Below are 14,188 nucleotides of genomic sequence, written 5' to 3' on the forward strand. Positions count from 1 at the left end.
TTTTGTGAATAATTCCATGGCTATCTGTAATAGTGGGTGCCTATAGGTGGAGAGACACTATGATCATTTATATTCTCTAATTGTGTTAGCTTCTGGTAAATGAAAGAATGCTAAGGTTCAACAATTTTCAAAGTGGAGAAAACAAACACCTGGGAGTCTCAGTGAGGTGCTGGTGACAGGGTGGGGCGTGGGGGAAGGGGGGTTGGAATCCATTGATAAAAAAGAAGAAACCACACTCTGGCTCTAGATGCAAAAAAGGTTTAAAATGTAATGGACAATGTTTCGGCCTGGTGGCCTTTGTGACTTGACCAGGCAGAAACATTGTCCATTAAATTTGAAACTGTTTGCATCTAGAGCCAGAGTGTGCGGTTTATTCTTTTTATCAAAGTTCAACAATCTGTCAATTTGCCAGGGACCCCCTGGAAGCCTTTCAAGGACCCCCCACAGTGGTCCCCAGACCCCACATTGAGAACCACTGGTCTACAGCGCCAACTCGCGAGCCCTCGTTACCAAAGAGCTTTCTATTCCAACCATACTCCACCAGCTGATTTCAAATCATTTGCCCCCTCTTTAGTTGAAATGTTAAAACTAGCTGACATGACAATCTTCTGAATATGTTCATTTAATCGTGCTGGTTTAATCATGCTTCAAATTAACTAGCCTGCATTAGCCTTCCATACATAGATATAAATATATAAACTCCTCAAGAAAAGTTCAGAAACGTTATTTCGGTCGATTATTTCTCCCCTTTAATAATACAATTTGGTATTGTATTTTATATCGTTGGAAAGCCTGATTAGTCACCTTTACAACAAGGTACAACTTGTAAGGATCGTGCATTCGTGGAATGAGCAACACAGCTAACCGTGTGGGTAGCGCCCCCAAAAAATGTGACAAAATCCCCTGCAATATTCTTCTGTTGGTATTCAGTATATATATATATATATATATATATACATATATATAACCGCAAACATGTCAACAAAAATATTTGATAGGGTTCACGATACAATCATGTACTCATTTGCCCATAATTGCTCTACTGTAAATGTAATCAGTTTCCATTTTGTTTACTTATTTTCAATGTAAATATACTGGAATAGTTTATTACATTATATATACAAACAAAGCAATGCTGAAATTACCATAGCTACACTATGCCCACCAGTAAGAAATTAAGAAAAAAGGAAAAGAAAAAAAATAGATGTACCGTAAATTCCGGACTATAAGACGCACCGGTCTATAAGCCGCACCTTCAAAGGTGACTATTTTTTTCTTCTATAAGCCGCACCGGTCTATAAGCCGCGGGTGTTTTGATGTTTAATTACCATATGAAAGGGTTCGTGCACAGAGAGGAATGTCGGGAAAGAGATCGCTGTTTGGGGAAGCTCCCATTTATTAACATTTCAACAAAACAAAAGTCAGGTCACTAATCCCCAGACAAAATCACACATTGTGGTATTTTTTGTTTTTTTTACAGTGCACACAGTGTCCGCGGTGTGGTGAAAAGAGGGCAAGAGAGGAAATTAAAACAGAAGTGGATTTATAGTTAGAAAGAGTGCTAAAGAAGAGAGAATTCCGTTTTTTATTTTTTTATTTTAGTTACTCACAGTACTATTGACCAGTCCAACTCAAAAGATATTCGGCAGTTTCACTTTGAGCTCTTGTTCCGCCGCTGGGCACACAGTGTCCGCGGTGTGGTGAAAAGAGGGCAAGAGAGGAAATTAAAACAGAAGTGGATTTATAGTTAGAAAGAGTGCTACAGATAGTCCGGTCTGGTTATGACGAGTCTCGCTGGGTACAGTACGCCAAAGCGATATCCATTGACTCGATGATGCTGTTGTATGTTGCGCGTTTCTGTTGCACCAACGCGGAGAGGTCCTGCCCGGACGAAAAAGCGCGTACCCTCCCAGGTGAGGGGCTTCTTCCCCGCAGCCTGGAGGATGAGTTGACGGTCGGGCCAGCGGAGTAGGCAGATGAAGATGGCCCTCGGTGGCAGGCCGGGGTCTGGACGTGGCCGAGGCGCCCGGTGTGCCCTGTCCACCTCTGGTGGTTTCTCGCCTTCCTTCAGGTCCAGGATGTAACACAGGATTTTGCCACGAAAGCGTCCATGTCACCGATCTCAGCTCCTCTTTTACATTGATCAGGCGAATGTTATTTCTTTTACTCCTGCTGATTAAGTCATCAACCTGCGTGTGCAGGGTTTCGATTTTGCATTTTATCCATTTTCGGACTCACTGTGTTGTTTTTGTCCTCCAGTGCGCGGATGCGCTTTACCGCATTATAAACTCTGTTCACGGTTGCCTTAGTTTCTTTAGTGAGTGAGTGGATGGACTTCTGCACGTTTTCAAACTTGTTTTCAAGCTGCTCAAAACCTCTGAGCGATGTCGGACTTAATCGATAGTGTTTCACGGAGTAAAAGTTTAGCCCAAGCGTGTATCTCCAGCCTCCAGCAGGTGAGTCATTTCCTCATTCATGGCGTGATTGCTTCGTCTTTTTCTTTCTGCTTACCTGTGTTGTGTTATGTTATGTTATGTTATGTTGTTAAAAGAGGGCAAGAGAGGAAATTAAAACAGAAGTGGATTTATAGTTAGAAAGAGTGCTAAAAAAAGAGAGATTTTTTTTTTTTTTTGGAAAAAATCCATAGATAAGACGCACCGTTATATAAGCCGCAGGGGGCAAAAAAGGCAAAAAAACGGGAAAAAAGCCGCGGCTTATAGTCCGGAATTTACGGTACAAGAAATATAAAAAATAGCCTTTATTTCACAAAATATACAGAATCCATGGAAATGACAAGACAACTCAAATCAGCCATGATGGCAGCTGCTGCTTCTCACAGAACGATGGACAGGTAGTCACAAGCCTGAAACAAGAGACAACAGCATCATCACCCACTGAACACATAACAAGAGACAACAGCATCACATCACCCACTGAACACATAACAAGAGACATCATCATCACCCACTGAACACATAACAAGAGACAACAGCATTAGGGATGCAGGGGTTAACCGGTTTGACTATTAACCGCGATTTAAAACATCACGGTTATATAACCGCAGAGGCTGCGCTACACCGAGTGTTTTGTTTCACAACAGTCCGTCAGTTTAAACTCCCATGCGGCGCAGACGGCGCTGGAAGGAGAGGAACCTGTCTCTCTCGCTTCGTTTCCGCACGGACTATTTAGCGGAGGCACCAAACACAGGCAGCTGCCATGTCTCCCAGTAGTAGCCAGTCTGTAGCCTAGCCATGGATGCCAGCCCAACATAAATGTTGCAATACATGTCCCGCAAGGTTTCTGAGATGAGGGGAAAGTCTGAGCTGGTGTTACGTTAAACCAAACGTGGAGAGGAGGCAGCGGATTTGTTTAGCGTTAACATACAGTCATTGACGTTAACGTTAGCTGTTGTGGCTAATGTTAGCTAGCTGGCCATGGCCTAGCGTACATAGTTCCTCAAGCTCGTTGTGACCAAACATCCCCGCATTTAAAGCACTTCATGCTCCCAGCGCTGGCCTAAACCATAGAGAACCGCATGCTTTACACGAAAAGAAACATCAAGGGTTTGTGTCAACTCCAAAAGCAACCGGCTAACGTTACATGTAGGCCTAATAACGTGAAGCTAACGTAGCTAGCTGCTTGGCAGTCATGATCTGACTGAGACAAGGAAAACAAATGCGCACATTTACATAACAAAACACCAGTCAACACCACAGAGTGTCCTTTAATCCAGAGGGAGCATTTTCCAGTAAAAAGTGAAACGACACATGATGGCTTATAGTGAGGCTTTCCATGCCTGCCCCATCATCACTTCAATAGAACTGACCCCAATGCAAAATTCATTTCAGACGGCACATTTAGTTGCCAGTAACATGCCAATAAGAGTCTAAGTTACTATGCCTTTTGTGTTTTTTTCTGCAGACTAAGCAGCTATAGGCTTTCGCTTCTATAAAATAATAATAAAATATTTTTTGTATTGACTATTGGTGATACACTTTACTAATACAATCATATTATATCAGAAATGTTGTTTGTTTTATGTTCACAATAGTGATGTCAGTTAGATTTGATTAGGTCAGAGCCATGGAATATTAAATCATCCATCTTTGCTCACTACATCTGCCCTTTCTTCTTTTTTTAATCCCAGGTGTGCATAAAATACAGGTTAAGAACTTATTTTTTTAAATACAAAAATGTGAAAAAAGTAACATAGTATGTTTATCGTATCGGTTATTGGCCAGGAGAATATTTATCGGTTAGCGTAGGCCTATACTATCGGCTGTAAAAATCCATATCGTGCATTAGTATTCCGGAAGGCAGCAACTGTTAAGATTGTGGGGGAAATACAATAAAACCTCTATTTAGAGAATGCTCATGTGATTTTTATACGTCCATAACAATAATCGTGAAACCGTGATAATCGTGGTTTTTTCTCAGACTATAATCGTACATCAAAATTTATAATCGATGCATCCCTAAACAGCATCACCACCCACTGAACACATAACAAGAGACAACAGCATCACCACCCACTGAACACATAAGAGACTATTTTAAATCACATGACATGACAAACGACATGGTGGTGTTGCAGTCGTACCTTGCAGCTTATGAGCAGGTTGGAGGAGCCTTCTGTGCTGGTGGCTGTGGAGAAGACGGGGTTGTGGAGGCACTTCTCCATGTGCTCCGACACCCTGGACTCCAGAAGACAGCGCACCACCTCTGCAGTCACGTTCTGTTGCTGAACACAGTAGTACGCGTTAATGAGCCCAAGTATGAGACTAAGACGAATTTGGGTCCCTGGCCTGGAAAGGTTTAAGAAGCCTTGTTCTAAAGACCCTCACACACCAAGAGCCATTTATTGACACCTATATATCCAGTCAATGCAACCGTGCATATCAACGGCCAAATGTCACTGAGCCAGATTATTGCGGCACATATTTTTCCGGATCAAGGTCGATTTTTGCGGGTTTTCACCTGCGACATGAACAGATTTACATAGATAAACAGACAAAATAATGTGTATAATAATTAGTGTATGATCATAATATTTCCTCAGCCCCAGCTAGGGATGCACCGATCCACATTTTTTCACTTCCGATCCCGATACCTGAATTTGGATATCTGCCGATACCGATATTATGCCGATACCAATATTTCTCTTGAATATACAGTATAGACAAAGATTTGGCCAATTAAAGATTTTTTTTTTTAAATATAGCTTGCAAAAAGCAGACAAAATTAAGAAAATATACAAGGCAAAGAAGGATACTATTATACATGGGCAAATTACAGCCCACGCTGGAATTGTAAAAAAAAAAAAAAAATCAATTTCGATCCGATCAGATTTATGAATTAGTACCAATATCAGCACCCGATACGATATTGGATCGGATCCATCCCTAGGCCCAGCGTATTTTTTCAGTTGTTTCCAATGAGGGGAGAGCATATGCAGGCGCATACGGACGTCTAGAGAAAGTGTGCTGTGCCCAGCGTCTATTTTCAGAGCGCTCTGACTGTTTTGTGCGCTGGCTCCCAATCTGCTCCCAACAATAAAATAATAATACGTTATATTAGCAAAATATGGGCCCTTTAATATTTTGTGCGCTGGGATCTGCGCTTCCCAGCGTACTTCCAGCGTTTCACTGTCAGAAAAATAAGCTATATGGACACACGCCGTAAACAATGATACTGTGATGGAATGACGAACTAGATATGCAGCTAGGCTGGTTATGCGTCTGTGGGTATTGGGAACCATAGGACCTAGAACGCCAGTCGCACCTACAAACTTGCTCAGACAGAAATCAATGTCTGTATTATGAAACCACCAAGTGATCCACACATTTTGAATGAGCATGACAAATCCGCTAAGCTCGCCAAATATGCACTGCTGGTACTGTGTTCAAACTGGACTTATTTCAGTTATGATATTTGACCTGAGACAAACAGCTAGCCGCCCTCTGCTAGCTTCAAACTGTCCCACAGACATCCTGAAGTAGGCCAGAAAGTGGTATCGCTCCTGGGCCAAGCAGTGGAAGTCCCCATGCTCTCTCCTCTCATCAAAAGCAATGGAGTTTTTTAATTATTTGCCTGCGAATTATTTAGAATTTTCATAATGTTTACTCGCATCGCTCTTGGTGTGTAAAGGTCTTAAAGCTGAACTAGACAAGATTTCTATGTAAAAAAAAAAAGAATAAAAAAAAAAACGCACCAGGGGAAAGCACGGCACGGATAGATGACTATTCTTTTAAAGGAACACTCTGCCCATTTTCAACCAGCTTTGTATCATTAGAACATCAGTAGTATATCAGAAAACTGTAAACTGTTTTGAAGTCTGTCATTTAATTTGACAGTTATTGAGTGTTAAAGTGTGGACCAGTGACATCACTGGTCCACACTAACTCAAATGAATAACTCGTTAACTCAAATCAACTCTCAATAACTGTCAAACTAGATGAATGATGAATAGTTTGACAGTTATTGAGAGTTGATTTGAGTATCCCACGAATTCCTTTTCATAAACAGACAAAAGTAAACCCATAACTTATTTCAATCAAACCATCTTCTCCTATTTGTGTGTCATTCTAGAGGAGCAGAGGTTCAAACAAACCCTGGTGTTGATGTACAGTCCACAGGGGCAGGAGGTGAAATGGCTGTTGATTGTCAAGTTGTTCCTGCAGGACACAAGCGGGTAAGTAGTAAGTGAACTTGCACAAAACACGATCGCTTTCAAACTCCATCAATAACAAATGTTAACCGCACTGACCACTGCTTTGGAATATCTTAGTTTACGTTAGATTTAGACCACTGCTTTGGAATATCTTAGTTTACATTAGATTTAGACCACTGCTTTGGAATATCTTAGTTTAGCATTAGATTTAGACCACTGCTTTGGAATATCTTAGTTTACATTAGATTTAGACCACTGCTTTGGAATATCTTAGTTTAGCATTAGATTTAGACCACTGCTTTTAAATATCTTAGTTTAGCATTAGATTTAGACCACTGCTTTGGAATATCTTAATTTAGCATTAGATTTAGACCACTGCTTTGGAATATGTTAGTTTAGCATTAGATTTAGACCACTGCTTTGGAATATCTTAATTTAGCATTAGATTTAGACCACTGCTTTGGAATATGTTAGTTTAGCATTAGATTTAGACCACTGCTTTGGAATATCTTAGTTTAGCATTAGATTTAGACCACTGCTTTGGAATATCTTAATTTAGCATTAGATTTAGACCACTGCTTTGGAATATGTTAGTTTAGCATTAGATTTAGACCACTGCTTTTAAATATCTTAGTTTAGCATTAGATTTAGACCACTGCTTTGGAATATCTTAATTTAGCATTAGATTTAGACCACTGCTTTGGAATATGTTAGTTTAGCATTAGATTTAGACCACTGCTTTTAAATATCTTAGTTTAGCATTAGATTTAGACCACTGCTTTGGAATATCTTAATTTAGCATTAGATTTAGGGATGCACCATGATATCGACACGTCATCAGTATCACCCAATGAAGGCTTTAAATGAAATATCAGCATCAGCCCGTAACGAACATTCCTGCCGATATGACAGGACTGTCTCTGAGACAGTCCTGTCTCTGAGACAGTCCTGTCTCTGAGACAGTCCTGTCATATCCCTGAGACTGTCACCTGTGTAGACCTATACAAAGAAAGACAGCCGCCTTTGTCAAGATTCTATGCTGTAGTGATCAAGTCTTTAGATTCAGACTCACATGTGACATATGGGGCAAATAATTTGCATCTCTTCTCCTTCCATCTCTTCAACAATGGATGATATGTAGCGCTCCTCAAACTGCAGGTTTCTCTCATACTCTTCAATGATGGACAGCTCTACAGAAGAAAAAAGCATGTGTGTGTTTAGTCATGATGGACAGCTCTACAGAAGAAACTAGAACGACCGCACCGCGGATATATGCCTCCGCCAACAAGTGAGCAAGTCGACATGCATGTTCGTCCAGACTGATGTTTGAGCCAAATGTGAAGAAATTTCGTCAAGGTGTTACTGAGATATGGCGTTACCAAGCTTGAAAATGGCATTCCTGAGGTGACAGTGGCCTTGACCTTTGACCACCAAAATGTAATCATCAATGTAAATATCACGTCAATGAGCATGAAACGAGCGGTTGTGATGTCACAGTAACCTTGAACTTTGACCACCAATCTAATCAGTTCATCCTTGAATCCAAGTGGACGTTTGAGGCAAATTGGAAGAGATTCCGTCAAGGCGTTGTTGAGATATTGCGTTAACAAGCTTGGAAATGGCGTTAGTGAGGTCACAGTGACCTCAACCTTTGTCCTTTGACCACCAAAATCGAATTAGTTCATCCTTGAGTCCAAGTCGACGTTTGAGGAAAATTGGATGAAATTCCGTCAAGGCGTTCCTGAGATATCGCGTTAACGAGCATTAAATGAGCGGTCGTGAGGTCACAGTGACCTTGAACTTTGACCACCAAAATCTAATCGGTTCATCCTTGCGTCCAAGTGGACATTTGAGGGCAATTTGAAGAAATTCCATCAAGGCATTCCTGAGATATCGCGTTAACAAGCTTGAAAATGGCGTTCGAGAGGTCACAGTGACCTTGACCTTTGATCACCAAAATCTAATCAGTTCATCCTTGCGTCCAAGTCGATGTTTGAGGCAAATTTGATGAAATTCCGTCAAGGTGTTCCTCAGATATTGCTTTAACAAACATCAGATGGACGGACGGACAACCCGAATCCATGCCTCCGGCCTGGCTGTCGCCGGCGGAGGCATAAAAAGCATGTGTGTGTTAATGATGGACAGAAGAAAAAAGCATGTGTGTTTAGTCAGGGATCAGCTCCCACATGTTTGCAGCAGTGTTGCAGTTGATCCGGACTCGTCCTGGACACATTTTCAGGACTTGTGACTCGACTGATGACTCAGTCTCGGACATCACCATTCGAACTCGGAAGTTGGAGATGAGGACTGAGACTTAATTTATAACGTTTTTTTGTAATAGTCCCTAATAATTTACCATAAGATGGTGATAAGCTAGCTATATGACATTATTCAATTTCATGCAAGGGCGGGCACGTGTGTTCCACCTCCATGCGTGGTAAAATTCCTTACGATAAGTGTACCGTTTCAAAAAAATTTGGGTCTGAGTTTTCAAGATAAAACTTGGTGAAATGATTTCAGTGAGTCTCTGTACTTTTTGAACATTTTCAGCACATTTTAACAAACCGTTAATACGATAACCGTGATAATTTTGGTCACGATAATCGTGATGTGAAATTTTCATACCGTTACATCTCTAATTCACACTCATGTTCAGTAGGCTAACTCCGGACCTGAACTCAGGTAACGGGGACTTGACTCAGACTCGACTGACTCTTATTGGTGACTTGGACTCGAACACTTGGGACCGGAGACTCAACTTTTGACTGGAGATATAGTGACTTGACTACAACAATGGTTTGCAGTGCACCTGGTTTGGTTCTTACCTTGAGACAGGAGCTCCTGTTGGATTTCCTCCAGCACCGCCAGTTCATCAAACTCCTTCATGACACTGAGCATCTGCACCGAAAAGGAAGATGCCGTTTGACGTGTCTACCTACTGTGTCTGTCACTTTAACCTGACGCTACCAGATGGGGGCGGTATTAGCGTCAGGATGGTGTCACTTGGCAAGGCATTGAAAAAATGACTTAAAAGGTGACAAGTAGAGGGCACTATTCAGCCTGGAGTTTTCTGTCCTATGCAAAGAGCAACATGTACGATATTGAGGCTGGTAGTTCATCCACATGGGGGACAAGATAAATATCAGCTGACCTCTCCCAAGCCTTGGGCCCCCCACAGGGAGGGCAGCCCCCAGTCCTCTGCCTGCAGGACAGTCCACTCCTCCTCCATCACCTCCTGGACGATGCTGCTGGAGCCACACCGCTGCTGGCTCTCCCCCATCTGACGATACTTCTCCAACAGCCGCGAACGACTGCTTTTCAGCCTGTCCACACAGCGCTAGTAAACACATAAGAGAACACAACAGTATGATGACAGACGTGCGTTTCTCAAAACATGAACACAGGGTTCCCCTATGCATTTTTTTTATTAAAAATTCCATACTTTTCCCAGACCTTGATTTGTTTTGAAGATTCAATACGATTTACGCAGAAGACATCTTGTCCCTGCTAACTACATCATATCATCATCATCGTTCTTCACAGTGACAAGATATCAGAAAATGTGAGATGATTGGCATGGTTCCTACATGCTTTCCATTTAACTTCATATGTTTCCAGGAAGACTATGTTCTTGACTGGATTTGATTTTGCTGGGTATTTGATATAATGCATGCTGACATGCATATATTATACATCAAACTCTTGAGCTACTTCTGCTCTCACTCAGAATGTCAAAATATAAGTGATGTTGGCACAACTCAACTAGTTAACTTTAGTTTAGTCCACACTGCTGCGGGCTTCCGCATTTCTGGGGGGTTTGTTGTTGTTGTGACGTCACGCTGATTCGTCCAAGAGCATCGTCCTAACGCTATCTGAACAATTCAATTCAATTGAACAAAACGTCGATTTTTGCTGCTTTGTCGAAAAATGCTACCGCCGCATAAACCGATAGGGTCTGTCTATCGATTCGCGCTACCCTATCAAAAAATGCTACTTTTTATGTCATGGGTAGTGTATTTTGATGGATCAAATACTCAACATCCCATTTTATCAATTTTAAATCAATATTTCAGGGGTAGCATAATTTGATAGTCCAGTAACATCCTATCAAATAATGCTCCCGTCACTTTGCGCACGCGCAGAATCACAAAGTAGCAGTTCTCGACGGGTAGTAGAAATCGACAGAACAGTGGCTCTAAAACAACACAAAAGCTACAACATTGTCCACACTTTTCCAGACATTTCAAATTCCCAAACTATTCAAGACCTGGAAATGGCCAGATTCATTTTCGAATACTTTTCCAGACTTTCCAGACCTGCGTACGTTACGTATGATTCCCCCCGGGGATCATTAGTCTTTCTGATTCTGATTCTGATTCTGATTCTGATAGGTCAACATGACAAGCTAGCTAGCGTTAGCTAACTCGCTAGCACACTGAGTTTATTTCGCCTACATTCTCACCCTTCGGTAGGTTTCTTTCCATGGCGGAGTCGTCCCCTTATAAAGAGAACGGTGCCTGTCCATTATAAAGTGCTGTCAGCAGAAATATACATACAAAACGCTTGTTCAATCAATCAATGTGGATACCGGTTTGAGAAGTAGACTGCCAAAATAAAACATTTCAGCTTTTGCTTTTAACCCCGCGCCCCGGAAGTTTATGCGTGCGTCGCCCGATTGCATGCTGGGTAGTGTAGTTTTAGCGCTACCGCATCGCCCTGAAGTTGACAGAAAGTACCTACAGTCTATGGAAAGTACATACATAGCCTTAGAAAATAAGTCTGAAATGAATTGAATTTGTCACTAGATAAACGCGTTCGCCATACTCTGCCTCTGATTGGCTTACCCTGATATTTTACCCTAACCTAACCTCGCAACACCAGGCCAGAGCCTGGCCTCCGTTCTTTTAATACATCCATGCCTGGCCTCCGTTCACAAGTGATTTTGTCACCCTGCCTGGTTCCGGCCCTAGACAGGAAGTAACAGCGGAAATAGCTCGTTAACAACGTTGACAATTAGACACAACGAATCAGAAAATAAAACGGCAAACAACAAAACAAAAGATGGACGTACCAAACGAAGTTTTTGAAGAAGTTCTTGTAGAAACATTGCGGATTCACAATCTCGCATATTTTAAGCCAATATAGAAGCTTTACATTTCAAACAAATGGCCAGTTGATGGAATAATAGTTATAACGCTAGTTGTCTGTCCGCTGTTGTCGATAATGGAGGATCGAGTACAACAGTTGAAGCATCTCTGCTGCCTGTGCTGGGAAAGACATGGACATTGATCATAAGATTTCACATAGAGACAGTCCGCATGTCTGGGAACGCCCACAAAATGTTAAACGGCTGGCGCGCGAGTGGGGTAAAACCGCCCATATATCTCATGAGCTGACTCACCAAAAGACGGTGCTGCGGCTCTAAACTACATGTTTTGGGGGTTCTAGAGCAGAACACAAGACGTCTGCTCAGATGTGCGTTTACTGCGGTGGTTAAATCCCCGATCGTGTCTGCCTGGGCTGGGCTATCAACTAAATTCTAACTTTGCTGAATGGATAGAACGGGGGAATTTACCCCACCCTGACCACGCCCCCAGCCAGGCGGAGCCAGCTAAACCAGCGTCTATGACGAGACGTGGCCTCAACCTATGGCGAGTACTCCATTGTCTTTGGCTCTCCAGAAACCTAGTTACTTCTCTAAAAAAGTAATTTAATTACTTTAAAGTTACTAGTTACTTCAAAGTAATTAGTTACTAGGGACAGTAACTTTTGCGGTACTTTTAAAAGTCTGCTTTGATTGTTATTAATGCACACATTATGTTAGTGTCACTGTGCCACAGTCTGGCTTTGAACATTCACTTATTGGGGAGGCTTATAGCCTACTCAAGGTCATTAGCCTTTGGGGCTCTGGCTGCAGCTGCAGCTCTCTCCACGGACTAGGTCAGAAACCGCATAATCCTCTGAAGTTCAGTTCAGTTATTTTCATGTCCTAAAGTAACTAGTAACTAGCCCAGTTACTATTTTAGTAACTGTAACTGAGTTACTAAATTTGAAAAGTAATTAGATTACTAGTGACTGCAAGAAGTAGTTAAGTTACAGTAACTAGTTACTTAGTAACTACTTACTCCCAACACTGATTTTGTGCATATCAATTATGTAATAATAGCCTAAAGCAGCCTTAGTAATATAGCCTACAGTAGGCTATATAGCCCAGGCCTATATGTTATTCACTGTCTTCACAAATTCATAGACATAGCATTGGAAAGTCATGTTTATTAACTTAAAAACTATATCATAATTTCACTTCCAAATTGATTCAAAATACAATTTTGTTTATTATGCACATAATATTTATTCATTTGCAGTGTTGGGCAAGTTACTTTCAAAATGTAATAGCATTTTCATTTGAAAGTAACAAGTTACTTTACAATATTACTGTGTGTGTGTACTCGTTACTTACTCATTACACTACTTCTGAATTACTTTCACCAAAATAACCGCAGAATGACACCGCCATCGCGGAACGACCCTGAAAAGGAATTTCAACCGGCCTGAACTAAAGTCGGTGTAAACCGTCCAAAATTCTAAATGTTATCCTTTTCCTATGTGATTGTCATCTATAGTGGTTATTTGCATAAAAACACACAATTTTATTAGAAAATTATATATCTTTATTTAAACTAGTCATCTCGCGCGCTATGCGCACTCGATTCCTAGGCTGTGTGTGTGTGTGTGTGTGTGTGTGTGTGTGTGTGTGTGTGTGTGTGTGTGTGTGTGTGTGTGTGTGTGTGTGTGTGTGTGTGTGTGTGTGTGTGTGTGTGTGTCAGTATGGGGACAAATTCACCCCCATAAGACTCAGGAGGGAATATCCCCCTGTTTTCCCATAAATCTCCAGTATAGGTGTCACCTACTGCCACAGTGAGCTAATCATCTATTCAAATTGACTGCAAATTGACTGGCTGCAGCGATGGCTGCAGCAGCCAGCATGGCAGCTTCAGCATCAGCACCGCGGACAGCGCCAAGTGGCTCCTCCTATAGGCCCGCCCCGAGCCCCGCAGCGGCCAATGGCTGCTCCTATAGGCCCGCCCCGAGCCCCGCAGCGGCCAATGGCTGCTCCTATAGGCCCGCCCCGAGCCCCGCAGCGGCCAATGGCTGCTCCCAGAGAGAGCATCCGCGATCTCTCCCGCAACCAACCCGAATAACTGCAGATGCCCCCTCTCTCTCGCTCTCTCTCTCTCACACACACACACACACACACACACACACACACACACACACACACACACACACACACACACACACACACACACACACACACACACACACACACACACACACACACACACAGGGGTTTGCTTTCGCTAAAGGTGTAAGCTGCTGTGCTGTCTATTTTTGGAATCTGTAGTAGCCATTTTTTCCAGCCCCGCCCCCTCGGTGTTCTCGTGCTTTGAGCTGATTTGAAGTGTCTGCTCTATTCATCATGATGGAGGGAGCAGTATAGCGGCCGTATAGACCGTG

General features: G+C 42.2%; 1 protein-coding gene across 1 annotated transcript; it reads right to left on the reverse strand.

Moving 5' to 3' along the window:
* Window positions 1–2,437: 2,437 nt before the first annotated feature.
* On the reverse strand, window positions 2,438–11,267 carry rpain (RPA interacting protein). The gene is made up of 7 exons (XM_083648539.1): window positions 11,133–11,267; window positions 9,822–10,007; window positions 9,496–9,568; window positions 7,743–7,860; window positions 6,611–6,674; window positions 4,601–4,741; window positions 2,438–2,863 (listed from the first exon to the last, which is right to left on the reverse strand). Exons 1-7 carry the CDS (start codon window positions 11,193–11,195, stop codon window positions 2,834–2,836), a joined length of 675 nt encoding a protein of 224 aa, XP_083504665.1. The 5' UTR covers window positions 11,196–11,267; the 3' UTR covers window positions 2,438–2,833.
* Window positions 11,268–14,188: the final 2,921 nt, after the last annotated feature.

This window comes from Poromitra crassiceps (assembly GCF_964638095.1).
Source record: "Poromitra crassiceps genome assembly, chromosome: 13".
NCBI lineage: Eukaryota > Metazoa > Chordata > Actinopteri > Beryciformes > Melamphaidae > Poromitra > Poromitra crassiceps.